This window comes from Aythya ferina (assembly GCF_964211825.1).
Source record: "Aythya ferina genome assembly, chromosome: 2".
NCBI classification, from domain to species: Eukaryota; Metazoa; Chordata; class Aves; order Anseriformes; family Anatidae; genus Aythya; species Aythya ferina.
Window position 1 is genome coordinate 160,714,316 of NC_140297.1, and position 13,733 is coordinate 160,728,048.

At 64.8% G+C, this 13,733-nt stretch overlaps 2 protein-coding genes across 3 annotated transcripts in view; one reads left to right on the forward strand and one right to left on the reverse strand.

Annotated features, from left to right (window-relative positions):
* The first annotated feature begins 240 nt into the window (after window positions 1–240).
* Window positions 241–4,106, forward strand: LOC311431258 (uncharacterized protein). Its single transcript, XM_084508553.1, has 9 exons — window positions 241–726; window positions 2,079–2,137; window positions 2,271–2,321; window positions 2,447–2,485; window positions 2,578–2,613; window positions 2,726–2,869; window positions 2,970–3,014; window positions 3,646–3,690; window positions 3,773–4,106. The coding sequence occupies exons 1-9, from the start codon at window positions 710–712 to the stop codon at window positions 3,778–3,780; spliced, it is 444 nt and encodes a 147-aa protein (XP_084364679.1). The 5' UTR covers window positions 241–709; the 3' UTR covers window positions 3,781–4,106.
* Window positions 4,107–5,994: 1,888 nt separating this feature from the next.
* Window positions 5,995–13,733, reverse strand: part of HSF1 (heat shock transcription factor 1) — a 36,903-nt gene continuing 29,164 nt past the window's right edge. Inside the window, exons 10-13 of one of the 2 annotated variants that reach the window (XM_084508555.1) lie at window positions 9,992–10,097; window positions 9,843–9,908; window positions 7,673–7,742; window positions 5,995–7,108 (exon numbers count right to left, since the gene is read on the reverse strand). In XM_084508555.1, the coding sequence (XP_084364681.1) occupies window positions 6,903–7,108; window positions 7,673–7,742; window positions 9,843–9,908; window positions 9,992–10,097 (448 nt within the window). In that variant the 3' untranslated portion in view covers window positions 5,995–6,902. The remainder of the gene's footprint in view (window positions 7,109–7,672; window positions 7,743–9,842; window positions 9,909–9,991; window positions 10,098–13,733) is intronic. The other variant, XM_084508556.1, reaches the window with a different exon arrangement.

Here is a 13,733-nt window from a genome sequence, read left to right on the forward strand (position 1 = left end):
GGGGTCCCCAAAATGGTGCTGGGGGGCTGGGGGTTCTGGACATGCCTCTGGGTTTTGGGCTCTCCAAAGCGATGCTGCGGGTGTCAGTCATGGTGCTTGGGTTTTGGGGTCCCCGAGTAGGTGTGTGTGGGGGGGTCCTGTCCATAGTTTTGGAGTTTTGGGGTCCCCAAAGTGGTGCTGGGGGTCCTGGTCATTGTTTTGGGGTCCCCAAAATGGTGCTGGGGGGCTGGGGGTTCTGGACATGCCTCTGGGTTTTGGGCTCTCCAAAGCGATGCTGCGGGCGTCAGCCGCGGCGCTTGTGTTTTGGGGTCCCCAAGGGGGTTCTGGGGATCCTGCTTCTTGCCTTTTGGGGTCCCCAAGAAGCTGCTGGGTCCCCAGTCACGGTTTGGGGGGGTCCGGGCTGTCTCAGCCCCCCCCCCCCGGTACCGGCGGCGGCGCCGCAGTGCCGCGCCGCGCCGTGCCGCACCGAGACGCACCGAGGCGCACCGAGGCGCACCAGGACGCACCAAGGCGCACCAAGGCGCACCAAGGCGCACCAAGGCGCACCGTGCCGAACCGGGCCGTGCCGTGCCGCACCGACCCGAGCCGTGCCGAGCCGTGCGGGATTGGCTGGCCCGCGGCCACCTGGCTCCTCCCCAGCCCCCTGCGGCTATAACGGGCCGGGCGGCGCCGGTCCCGGTCCCGCAGCGCCGCGCCCCGAGCCGCAGGCATGGCCCAGCCCCGAGGGTGAGCCGGGGGGCGCCGGGGGGCTGCGGACGGCGTGGGGGGGGGGGCTGGGGGTAGTGCTATGGGGTCTGGGGCAGCGCTATGGGGTCTGGGGGCATCACTAGGGGGGACTGGGAACATTGCTACTGGACTGGGGGCAGTGCTTTGGGGTCTGAGGGCATTGCTATAGGGTCTGGGGGCATCACTGAGGAGACTGGGAACATCGCTATGGGACTGGGGGCAGCGCTAAGGGGTCTGGGGGCATTGCTGGGGCAGCGCTATGGGACTGGGGGCATCACTATGGGGTCTGGGGACATCACTGGAGACATCACTGTGGGGTCTGGGAGCATCGCTATGGGGTCTTAGGGCATCGCTGGGGGGACTGGGAACATCGCTATGGGACTGGGGGCAGCGCTATGGGGTCGGGGGCATTACTGGGAGCATCGCTACAGGATCTGGGGACATCGCTATGGGGTCTGGAGGCAGCACTATGGAGACTAGGAGCATTGCTGGGGGGACTGGGAGCATCGCTATGGGACTGGGGGCAGCGCTATGGGGTCTGGGGACATCACTACGAGGTCTGGGGACATTACTATGGGGTCTGGAGGCAGCGCTATGGGGACTGGGAGCATTGCTGGGGGGGGACTGGGAGCATCGCTATGGGACTGGAGGCAGCGCTCTGCAGTCTGGGGGCAGTGCTGGGGGGTCTGGGGACAGTGCTATGGGGTCTGGGGGAAGTGCTGGGGACATCACTGTGGGGACAGGGAGCATTGCTGGGGGGACTGGGGGCACTGCTATGCTGTTTGGGGCCAGTGCTATGGGGACTGGGAGCATTGCTGCAGCACTGGGGGGACTTGGGGCAGTGCTATGGGGTCTGGGGACATTGCTGGGGGGGCTCAGGGCAGCGCTATGGGGTCTGAGGGCAGTGCTGGGGGCATTGCTATGGGACTGGGGGCAGCAATATGGGGTCTGGGGACATCGCTATGGGATCTGGGGGCAGCACTGTGGGGTCCGGGGGCAGAACTGGGATTCTGGAAGCATCACTGTGGGGTCTGGGTGCACTGCTACGGGTCTGGGGGCATCGGGGGTGGCCTTGACGGGTCTCTGCACAGCACCAGCCCTGCTGCCCCCCCCCACCCCAGTGCCACCCCCACCCCATTGCCAGGCTCCCCCCGGCTGGTTGTGGGGTGCCCCCTGCGTTATGGGGGTGGCACCAGCCCTGGGATGGGGACTGCAGCCCCTGCTGCACCCTGGGGGCTGCGCAGCCCCACCCGGGGACCCCCAATCAGTGGGGTAGGGGTGGGGGGGTGCTGGGGGTCTGGGGGGGCTGGGGGGGCTGTGGGGGGCATCCCCAACCCGTCCCCGCTCCGCAGGGCCCCAGCGCTGGCTGCGGCCGCCGTCCTCCTGCTCCTGAGCACCGCCACAGCCGATGGTAAGGGGCTGGGGGCACGGGGGGGGGTGCTGGGGGCAGGGGGGCTCCGGGCCCACCGGCAGCCCCAATGGGGTGGGGTGGGGGGGCTCGGGCGGTGTTTGCCCCCGGGGTCTGCCCCGCTGTGTCCCCGCAGAGCCCGCGAGCCCCCTGGACGTGGCCCTGTCTGCGGAAGGACAGACGTCAGGTAGGGCCGGGCCGCCCCCCCCCGTGCCTCAGTTTCCCTCCTGGAAAAAAAAAAGAAAAAAAAAAGGGGGAGGGGGGGGGTCAGGGTCTGGTGCTGACCCCCCCCCCTCTCCTGGTCTCTTGCAGAGCCCGTCAGCCCCGCCAAGCTGGAGGCCTCCGGAGAGAGTGAGGGACCCGCGAGGGGCGGCGGTGGGGGGGGGACAAATGGGGGTCCGCGCCCCCAGCCCCCCCCCATGACGCCCCTCTCCTCCCCGCAGGCGACCTCACCACCTCCGCACAGCGCCTGGGACAAGGTTGGGGTGGGGGTCACGGGGTTGGGGGGGGTCACGGGGTGTGGTGGGGTCACCGGGGGGGGTCACGGGGTTGGGGGGGTCACGGTGCTGATGCTGCTCGCCCCTCGCCCAGGCCTGACCACCGACAGCTTCGAGGGTGCCGGGGGGGCGCAGGCAGCCGTGGTGGCGCTGGGCAGCGACTCGTCCTCCTCCAGCCTCGACGCCCTCAACAGCGGCTCCTTCAGCGCCGACGCCCTCGCCGGGGAGGCCCGGGGCGGTGGGTGCCGGGGGGGTGACGCGGGGACCCCTCACCCTTCACCCCGTGACCCCGTGACCCCGTCCCGGCGCTGACCCCGGTGGTCTCTGCCCTCCCGCAGCCCCCGTCGCCGATCTCCCGGCACAGTCCAACGAGTCGGAGGAGGGTGAGGCCGTGTCCGTGCTGGGGGGGTCCCAACTGGAGGAGGGAGACCCCCTGCTCCCCCATAGCGCCTGAGTGGTCTGGGGGGGGCAGGGGGAGAGGAAAGGGGAAGGGGAATGGGGAGGGGAAGGGGAAAGGGGAAAGGGAAAGGGGAAAAAGGGAAGGGGAAAGGGGAAGGGGAAAAAAAGGGAAACTGAAAGGGAAAGGGGAAAAAGGGAAGGGGAAAGGGGAAGGGGAAGGGCAGTGGGGAGGGGGAAGGAGAATGGGAAAGGGAATGGGAAAGAGAAAAGGGGAAGGGCAGAGGGAAGGGGAAGGGGAAAAAGAAAAGGAAAAAGGAATGAAAAATGGGAAAGGGGAAGGGAAAGGGGAAGGGGGAGGGACTGTCCCTGTCCCCTGCGGGTTGGGGCAATCCTTGGGCACCCCATGAGCTGGGGGTGCCCCCATTATCCAGGGGTGCCCCCATTACCCAGGGGTGCCCCATTAAGCTGGGGGGGGGACACATGAGCTGAGGATGCCCCCACAAGCGGGGAGGGGAGGCAGCGAGGCCGCCCCACTGCCTGGGGTGGGCACAACGCAGCCGGGGGGGGGCTGTGCCGGTGCCTGCCCCCAGCCCCGGCATCTGCCCCTGCCCGCAGGAATGGACCGAGACCTGGACTCGGAGGAGGCCCTGGCCTCCCAAGGTGACTTTTGGCTGGGGAGGGGGGGCGCTGGGGGTGCCACCCACCCGTGGCACGGGGGCTGACGCAGCCGCTGCCTCCCCAGGGGTCTGAGAAGGCCGAACCTCGACGGAGCTGCCCCCCGGGACGCCGTCCTCTGCTGCGCTTCCCCACCGCCTCCCTCCGCGCCCCCCCGGCCTCGCTGCAGCCCCCTCCCCAGCCCCCCCAGCCCACCCCGCTCCCCGCAGGACCCCGGTGCCGCCGGGCACTTGCTGGGGGCGAGGAGCTGGGCCGGGGGTGCCCGGGGAGCGGGGTGGGCGGCGGGGCAGGGGCCGTGGAGGCGGCCGGACCTCTCCACGTGCCCTGGGGGGGCGCAGCGCCCGTGCCCCCTCCTCTCATGTGCTGTGCTCCTCTGCCAATAAAGGTCCCTGCAGCAGCCACCGAGCCCTTCTGCTGGCGCCTTCAATGCCCCATCCCCGGCAGCCCCCCCCCAAATGCGCGCCCCCAGCCCTGCCCCACGCTGCCTCTGGATGCCAAGAGTTGGTGCGGGGTCAGAGCACGGTTTGGGGGGGAATTTGGGAAAAGGAACAACCAAGTGAATCCATGGGGGGCTATTCAGCACCTCGGTCCCACCCCTGGGCTGCTGTTAGCAGGAGGTGATGCAGTGCAGCAGGGAGCTGCTGCTGTGGGTTCTCCTTGCCCTTGCCCTGGACCAGACCCGGCTGCACTGGGACCCCCCCACATCCCCACGGTGCCCCCCTCATCGCCACGCTGCCTGGCTCTGCTGCCAGCCCTGGTTCTTTTGGGTGCCAGGAGCAGCTCCCACACCCCAAAAACCCTTTTGCACCCTGGCTCCATCCACGCTGATTTTTATGACCTTCGTGCTGCGCTCACAGCGCCGGGGCTCGGCGCGGACACGGCAGGGACCCTGATATCGACACGGGCCCTGGGGGGGGGCAGGATGGAGGTGGGCGAGGGGCACCCCAGGCACTTGGTGCTCCCCACCGGGGTCTGCTCCTGTCACCGGGACTGATGTGATTCACCTGGGGGGCTGCGCACCCCTGGGCCCCTCACCACGGTGCCCCTGACCCCACGGGCACAGCGCAGCCCCTCCGCTGCGCTCGGCGGATCCGGCAGCGGCGGGCGCGAGGGGACGCGGGCGTCTCCCGGGGTGGGTGATGAATGACGGGGGGAAGTTCCCCGTGCTCGGCCCCGCTGGACGTGGCCCTCATTAGCCGGGATGAGCTCATGGATCCGCCTGTGTCACGCACGATTACTTCGATCATTACGGCCCGGCCGGAGCGAGGGGCTCCCACAGCCCTCGGACCCCGGCATGCCCCCGGCCAGCCGTGCCCCACACAGGCACCGCCGCTCTCCACCACCCACTCGCCGACTCCAGCAATGCAAACCCTGCACCAAGTGCTGCTGCCTGCAGCAGGCTGCATGGATGGGCCCTGGCAGAGGCACAAAATGGGGCGGAAAAACCAAACCTGCCGAGCGCTGCGCAGGGCACTGCGCGCTGCAGCCTCTCACCAGCCCTGAGCCTGCCCGTGTGTCCCGGTGAGCTGCGGTGCTGAGCCCCCCCCCAGCTCCCCACCACGTCTGGAAATGGCCACGGCTTTGTTGGCACAACCACGGGTGAGCCGGCTGCGTGGCACGGCTCAGCCCTGGTCCTGCAGGGAGCAGTCGGTCACCCGGATGGCTTCTAGTTCCTGAGGCCCTTGGTGAATTCATGCCGCTGGAGACCGAGGGATAATGAGAGTTTGTGGGATCACAAACGGGTCCTGCCGTGAACCCAAGATCCTCTCCTTGTCACAAAACTCCCGCTTCCTGGCACGCTGCTGGTTCGGAAGGTGAGCGTGGCTTCGAGTTTGTGGTGGTGCCGAGTTTGGAGGCGTGAGGGTGGGCAGCCCTGGGGACAACAACCAGCAACGCGCTGAATGAAAGGTGAAGGCTTTGTCGTTGTTCTCATCAAAATGAGGCCTCCTGAAAGGCGAGCACAGCGCCCAGCTCTCCTCCGGCACATTGGTGTGGATCCCGCAGCGCCCTCATCCTCCACGGGCTCAGCTACGGAAACGTCCTGGAAAACTCAGCCCAGGCTCAGCGGGATTCAGGCAAGAAGCCACGGCACGGAGTTTGAACACAGGCACGTGCACTCACTCCTCTGCTGCCGTGGGTGACACCGGTGGCTCTGGCACCGGGCACCGGGATCTCCCGGCACAGCTCGGCAGCTCCGGGCCGTGCAGGGGAACTGGGGGAGCCTTCACCCCATCTGCTTCCCAGAGAGAGGACAAAAATGAAGCTTCCGACCATAGAAAAGCCACCAGGTGACAGAGCATTTGTTTTATATATATTTGTATGTATATATATAGAGAGATATTTATATATATATAGATAGAAGTGGGTTCTTCTTCTCTCATGTAAAAATTCAAAATACAGTTTTTACTATTAACAATCTGAAGTGTAAATGTACAAATTTTTACTGCTAAGCAAAAGGAAAACAAAACCAAAGAAACAAACAAAAAGAAACACACAGAGCAAGAGGAAATAAAAAGAGAAGGGAAAGCCGGGCCCGGGGGGAGCCCGGGGCGCCCGGGGTGTGCGCGCGCGCGCGGAGACCCTCGGGGACCAGACCGCGAGGCAGAGACCACAAAGGGATCCAACCCACCGGCGCCAGATTGGCAAACTTTTATTTCTCTTTAAAAACCATCGCGTCCGCCTCTCCGGGGCGAGGAGGGAAGGGGGACACGGGGGTGGAGGAGGAATTCCCTGCCCCTGAGAAGCGACCCCATCCGCACGCCCGGCGAGCGCTGCGCTCCGGGGCGAGGGGCGCCCGCGGCCGTGCCCCCGCGGCTGCCGGGTCCTCGGTGCCCGGCGCGGGGCTCGGCTGCCGCCCGCGGTCGCCCGGCGGCTGCTGCCGGGGCCGCCCGGGCTCTCCCGCTCGCTCAGCGCCGCGCCGGGGCCGGGCACGGCACCGCCGCCGGGGTCTCTGGCACCGCTCGGCCCCCAACGACTGCCGAACTGGAGGAGCGCTGGGTGGCTAGAATCTAAAGCGGGTTTCAAAACACCTCATTAAGCACACACACAAATGAAATCCTCACAGTGCCGGGGGAAGCAAACATGAACCAGAGGGTGTTGAGAGCTGTCAATGTCTGTGCAAAGCAAGGAGGCTGGCGGCTGGATTTCCCTTTCGTGCGCATCCTTTTCTCTTCCTCTCTTTCGCCCTGCCCTCAGCCTTAGGATACCGCAGGGTCCTTGGGTTTGGCCTGCTCAGTCCCGGACAAGAGCGAGATGGTGGGGTCCTCCGCGTACTCGTCTCCGTCGGTGAAGTACGGCCCTTCTCCCAGCTCGAAGAATATGGGCAGGTCTCCGCTCCCCATGTCCACGGCGCTCGAGTCCACCAGGAAGAGGGGCTGGGCCGTGTAGTGCACCAGCTGCTTTCCTGCAAAGAGAGAGGGAGTGTTGGGGGGAAATTCTGCAGGGAGACGGAGCACTGAGACCAGCTGGAGTGCTGCAGGGAGCTGGGGCACTGCATGGAGTGGGTGCCACGAGGCTGCACCCCCCAAACTCTGTTGTCATCGAGCGAGGAAGTGCTCGATAACACAGCAGAGCCCTCGCTGCCAATGCCAGGGCTCAGGCGAGGGCTTTTGGTGGCACAGGGAGGAGCAGAACCAGGCCTCAAGGGGGCTTCGCTCCCAGCCTGTGCCCTGGGACTCGCTCACCCCGGCTCCAGGTGACCGGGGGCTTCCCTGCGCCCCCAGACCCCGACAGCAGCTGGAGCAAGCCCCGGCCGGGCACTGAGGTGCTGGGGTTGCTGCTGAGTGGGGAGCAGAACGGTGGCAGCCCACACAAAGCCAGAGACAGCCCTCCACCCCTTCCCCCTCCACCCCTTCTCCTTCCCAGTCCAAGCACTCCCACCTCTCTCAGCCAAACACGCTTTTGGGAGCAGAAATGGTTTTGCCACGGCCCCAGGTCTTGTGAGGGAGCCAAAATGAGCGCCCCGTACCTGTGTCTGCTGTGCTGGCCTCTGTCTCAGTGGGTTTCTGCTGTTCCTGGGAAGAAAGGAGATCCTGAATCTGCAGGGAGAGAAGGTGGGCTGGTTAGCACCCGGCACAGGGTGGGTCCACGCCGACAGAGAGCGCAGTGCTCTCGGCACAGTCACACAGGGAAAGCAGTGGGTTGCAATCCTGAAGCCCCACTAATGCACCCCGACGTGCCCGGAGGCTGATGAGCACCCACGGCTCAGGACATCACCAGCGACCCCGTGAAGGATGCAGCCTGTGCCCACCCCGGGTCCCAGGTGCCACCCGCAGAGCTCCTGGTCTGCAGTGCCCGCTGTGCCCGTGGTGTGAAGGCAGGGACAGCAGGGACAGCCTCCAGGGCCTTGGTGAGCCCTTTAGGGAAGGATTTGCTGCTACCAGAGCGCACCAGGGTCGAGGTAAGCTGCGGGTGGAGGTCACATCCCTGCTCCATTTGGTCCCACGGGCACCCCTGGGCTGGGACGGCTGAGGAGGGAGCGTTGGAGGCACAAAAGGGCTGGGAGGGAGCAAAGCTGCCTGCCCTGTACAAAATCCCAGCACCAGGAGCCGGCAGGCTGGGACCTGTGCCTGCGCTCCTGCAGCAGCGCTCCCACACCTCGTAGCCCTGTGGCTACCACGAGCAGAAGTCTCCTGAGCAGGTGTTTAAGCGTGTACCGAGCACGTTCCAGCATCACCTGGCAGCCAGCAGCAAGCAGGAGCAGTGCCTGTGAACACGGGGCCTCAAGAGCCCCGTGCCCACAGCCCGTGGGGCTCCCTGTGCCGGCACGGGGCTGCGCGGTGCGGCGGCAGCACCAGATGGAGCAGAGCCCTGTGCCACGTTACCAAACGTTCTGGGAGCATCCCAAGGAGCATCCCAAGGGAGGCTTTGCTGTGGGAAGCTGCAGGGTGATGTAGATGTGCTGTGGATAGGGACCATCAGAGGGGTGCTGCCCGTGCTCCTCTGTCCCGTGCCACCGCCACCTTCGTGCCCAGGAGCACGCCTGCAGGCCCCCAGAAGAGACCCTAGATTTTGGCTTTCCTGTTTGGAAAACCCTTCAGGGCGTTTCCTGTTCTACTCTTAGGAAATAAATAAATAAATAAATAAATAAATGAAATTCCTTCTTTTTCAGGTTAATAAAAAACGGAAGGAAGAGGAGGGGGGCAGGAGCCTCGTGCTCACGGCACCACCTGCACAAGGAGAGCCCTCCTGCCTCTGACCTGGACCAGACTGACTCCCTGCCTCCCTGTGCTCCTGGGGTTTATTTCGGGTTCCCTCTGTTTGGGAGGTTCCCTCTATTTGGGGTTCCCTCTGTCAGGGAGCTGCTCCACGTCACGGCAGTGCCCGGCCGCGTCCCAGCCCGCAGCCCTGCGCGGCGCTCGGTGCTGAAGACACTCGAGCAGATAAAACGAATAACGCAGCACGGGACGGGGCCTGCCTAGAGAAAAACCTCCCGACGATGTCAGGAAGGCAGCAGGAGGGCTTATGGAAACCACATGCGGCTCTCCACGGGCCTCTGCGCACTTCCACGTTCAGGGGGCAGGGCTCGGAGGAGAGGCGGCCGTCTCAGCACCTAATTAACCAAGCGTGAGTGATGAAGTGGCCCCGCTCGCTGTACAGAGCCGGCCGCAGCACTAATTGAATGATTTCCCCCTGGAGGCCCCCAGCCCCACGCAGGGCTCCGCGCTCCCCCTCCCCACCTCCCTCCTGCGGGCTGGGGATGGCCCCGATGCTTGGAGCTGTCAGAGCCCTCAGGAGCTATCCAAGGCCCCCAGGAGCTGTCAGAGCCCCCCAGGAGCTATCCAAGCCCCCCAGGAGCTGTCAGAGCCCCCCAGGAGCTATCCGAGCCCCCCAGGAGCTGTCAGAGCCCCCAGGAGCTATCCAAGCCCCCCAGGAGCTGTCAGAGTCCCCCTGGAGCTATCCGAGCCCCCCAGGAGCTATCCAAGGCCCCCAGGAGCTATCCAAGCCCCCCAGGAGCTATCCGAGCCCCCCAGGAGCTATCCAAGGCCCCCAGGAGCTGTCAGAGCCCCCCAGAGGCTGTCAGAGCCCCCCAGGAGCTCTCAGAGCCCCCTGGAGCTGTCAGAGTCCCCCAGGAGCTGCCCGAGCCCCCCGGGTGCGGAGGGGCTGCCGGCACAGCTGCACGGGGGGGAGCTACTCACACTGGCAAGGCTGCTGTCCAGGTCGGGGAGGTTCATGTCTGTAACCGTCATGGAGGGGCTGAAGAGCTGCCAGAGGAAAGAACGGTGAGGGCAGGGCAGGGGGGGCACGGCCGGGAGCCCCCCGTGCCCTCCCCGCGCGCGGTACTCACGTCCAGCAGCGCGCTCGTGTCGACGCTGAAGCCGTGCGTGGTCAGCATCGTCTGAAGGTTGTCCAGGTTGGAGTCGATGGTGTCCAGGTGGTCGTTGAGCTCATTCCTGGGCAGGAGAGAGGCGTCGTGCTCAGGGTGCTGGTAACCACCAGCCCCGTGGGCTCGCGGGGGTCCTGGCACGGCTCTGCCTGTCCAGGATGCAGCTTTGGGCCCTTCCTTCAGCCCTAAGGCACGGAGTGTCCCCTCTGCACCCCAGCTGCTGGAACGTGACAAAGGGCAACAAAACCAACCCCCCTGCAACAGCGTGTTTTGGGGCAGAAGGTGCACGGGGAACGCTGCTGGCAGAAAGCACCTTCACCTCTGGACCGGCACTGGGGAAACTGGTGCTTGCTCAGCAGGAGACGCAGCTCCTGGTGGTGATGGAGAGAACTCAAGCTGCTTTCTGGGGACACAACCTCACCCCGCACCCTGACCTGCGCCCACCCTGCAGGGCTGCACACGCAGCGAGTCCCCCAGGCACTCTCCTGTTCCTGGTTTTTATCCTCAGGCTGCTTCAGGGCCGCAGAGCAGCGGGTGGCATCCCCCTCCTGGTGCTACGATTGGGACCGTTTTGTCACTGCTGCTACGGGCGCAGAGGCTGCAAGGTGAGCTGCCAGAACAAGAGCAGTGCTCGCAGTGCTCCTGGGAACGCTGCCTGGGCTGCAGACACAGCCCTGCCTTGCACACACACACGCGGGAGCTGCAGGGATCTGTAACTTTTTCTGGACTAAAATCCACGAACGCTCAGCAAATAAATGACTTATCCACCTGCGCGCTTTTGCAGCACCTCCAACTCCACAGATCTGCTCCGTGGCTCTGCCTCCGGCCCCGGGATGCTCCCTTCCCCAGCGGGGAGACTTCTTACAAAGCAGGGGGGAGCTGAGCTCTGGGGAGCCCTCGGGGGTCCCCAGCCTGGCCCCCCAGCCCCATCCCCAGCCGCTGGCTGCCACCAGGAGCTCGTGGGCGACGTGCTGCCCAGCGCTGAAGGCAAAGCCCTGCGGAGGCACAGAGCTGCTTTTGTTCCCCGCGCTGCTTTTCCTCCCAAACGTCCCCGTTTCTGACAGCACGCCGACGGCGCGGCCTTGCACCGATTATCTCATTTCTGCAGGAAAAAAAAAAAAGCAATTCCGGCCCCTGAGCTCTGCCCAGGTCACACGGCGCCTTGTGATGTGTCTGCACCTGGGAGATGGGCCCGGGGTGAGCACAGCAGGGCCCAGGGCCCCAGCAGGCAAATAACGACCGGAGAGCGACAGCTCCAGCAGGGACCCCCTCCGGCAGCCCGCGGGTAGGCAGGACACGCACTCGGGAACGCTTTGTAGCTGGGGCCAGCTTACATTTCTCCTTTGAATCTCTCTCCACCTTAACTGGAAGCAGTCACGGGCAATACTTCAGACAATTTCTCCCAGGCTTCTGCTCGCAGCCACCGTGGGAGGCAGGAACGGGGCTGGATGGATGCGCCCTGCCGCTGGCTGCTACAGCGCCCCGCTGCGCACTCAGGTTGAACCGTGGGAAGTTTCCTCCTTCTGTCCTTATCACAAAACCAGAGGAGGCCTCAGGAGAATCATTTAAGCCCTGGGCTCCCCCCTCTCTGAAGGTGGGAGCAGTTCGTGGGCAGCGCCCCGTGCTTGGAGCAGCCCGGTCTGCGCTGCCCCGCGGCCGTGCTGCTTTCACAGCAGGTGAGAGGTGCCGGGCTGGCAGAACGGGGATTAACGACAAAATGGGGCAGAATGGGGATGAACAACAAAAACACGAAACCGAAACGCCCTGCGAAAGCCCGTGGAGACAGCATGGTCCCACCCAGGCTCAGTGAGACGTCTCCCCAAATGCCTCCGATGTGGACCCAGCTCCAAGACCTGGTGCACGGCAGCACGCTTGTGGGGTGCAGCCCTCGTGCCATTATGGGGTGAGCACACAGAGGGCTGTGGCCCCCAAAACACGGTGCACACAGCTCCACGGGGGGGTGGAGGACAACGCCGGGGCCGTGCCACCGAGCATTGAGAGGCAAATCCCTTCCCTGCACAGCCTGAGCTCTCGGTGCAGATGAAATTCCCTCGAACAAAGGGTGTCTTGTAGATTAAATAACAGCCTGTGGGGCGCACAAAGAGGCACTGCACGCCGTGACCTGCGGCCTCACGGGCGGCTCCTCTCCAATAATCTGAGAACAAGAGGAACACGCTGCATGTGATGAAAGGCAGGTATTGCTGAGCCGTCTTGGCAGGCTGTCAGTGCACGGGTCACGGCACGGCGTCCGGGCACCGCTGTCATCCCGCACGGTCCCCGCCGTCAGGGAACACTTCCCTTATTGCCTGAGTCCCAAAAGCAGTGAGCAAACTCCTCGGAATTTAACCGCTGCTGCCCCGCCAGGGCGCCGTGCTGCTGCCTCCCCCCGGGGGCAGGGCACGGGGCACGGGCTGGGCTGGATGCTCACAGGACGGGCACACGGGGACCACGTCCGTGGTGCAGTGCAGTGGGGTCTGGTCCACGAGAGCTGGCTGCCAGCGTTTCAATTAGCAAGTCATCCTCCTTTCTGCTCAGCACCGCAGCACAACGCGTGCTCTGGTCACTGCAGCTCCCCCGGGGCACCTCCAGCTTCCAGCGCTGCTCCAGGGGGCGTGGGGCTGCTCCAGAAAAATGGGGAAGGGGCTGAGGGCACGGCACGCTGCCCTCCTCCCGATGCTGCTCCCGTGCAGCAGGAGCCGTGGCAGCACCACCCCGAGGAACAAAGCTACAGGCAGGGTGCTGAGGCACCAAGCAGGCAGAGGGGAGCAGCGTGGTGCTGCTGGCACGGTGCTGGAGTAGGAGAGCACCCCAAAAAGGGGAAGAGCACTGAAGAAGGGGAAGCACAGCCCTTTCTTTTAACCAGCCCTCAGAAGCTCTCCAGGATGAAGCGTGGAGCTCGCTCTCTGCAGGAGCAAGGGGCAAACGTCTTCTGTGTCCTTTGCCTGCCTCTGCGTAGTCTGCAGGAGTGCTCAATAATTCAGGAACACTCGGCAGCGCTTTTATTTCATTTTTATTACCCTTTAAACGGCGAGTTTCGGCTTCTGAAGCTGCATAATGAAACCGAGCTGCAAAATAAAGCCTGCCTCTTTTTAAGGACAGTTGGTATCGCCGAGACGGATTGCCGTGGGTCTATAAATAGGCGAAGCTATAGACAAAAAAACCTCCCACAGGGCCGGGAGGAAGGAGCGAGCGGGCATTTCCTGACTCCGAGGTGTGATGCAGCAAACGCAGCTCCCTGTGTGCTGCCAGCAGGCTCCAGGCAGCCCCCAGCTGCCCCCGTGAGACCCTGCAAGAAGGGGGCTTCTTCCTCAGCCCTCTGCCTCCTCCTGTGGTGCCACGACACCACAGCCTTTTGGCTACGGGAGCTCTCTGCTGCCTTCTAGGTCCTCCAAACTACCTGCGCCTTCCCCAGGCTGCTTTTATGGACAGCCTGCCCCGGCGTGCAGAGGGGAGACCTTAATTCCAGCACTCCTTTTCCCCCAGCACACCGGCTGAGTGGGAAGGGGCTGAGATCTGAGCAGCAGCAAGATCCCAGCGTGGTGCTGGAAGGGGTTCCTGGTGGTCTGACAGGCACAGGCAGCTCCCAGCTCTCCACCCCGACTCCTGCAGCTCCCACGCGAGCGCTGCGTGGTGATGAAGGTGTCAGACCACGAGCTGACCCCCAGGACAAAGCCCCCACCAGCCTTCAGCCCAGCCCAGCCTG

Excerpts from the sequence above, each read along its gene's own strand:
- LOC311431258 (XM_084508553.1), top strand. Across the intron at positions 2,486-2,577 it reads GCTGGAGGCCTCCGGAGAGA|GCGACCTCACCACCTCCGCA; the intron begins GTGAGGGACCCG and ends TCCTCCCCGCAG. Across the intron at positions 3,015-3,645 it reads GTCCAACGAGTCGGAGGAGG|GAATGGACCGAGACCTGGAC; the intron begins GTGAGGCCGTGT and ends CCCTGCCCGCAG.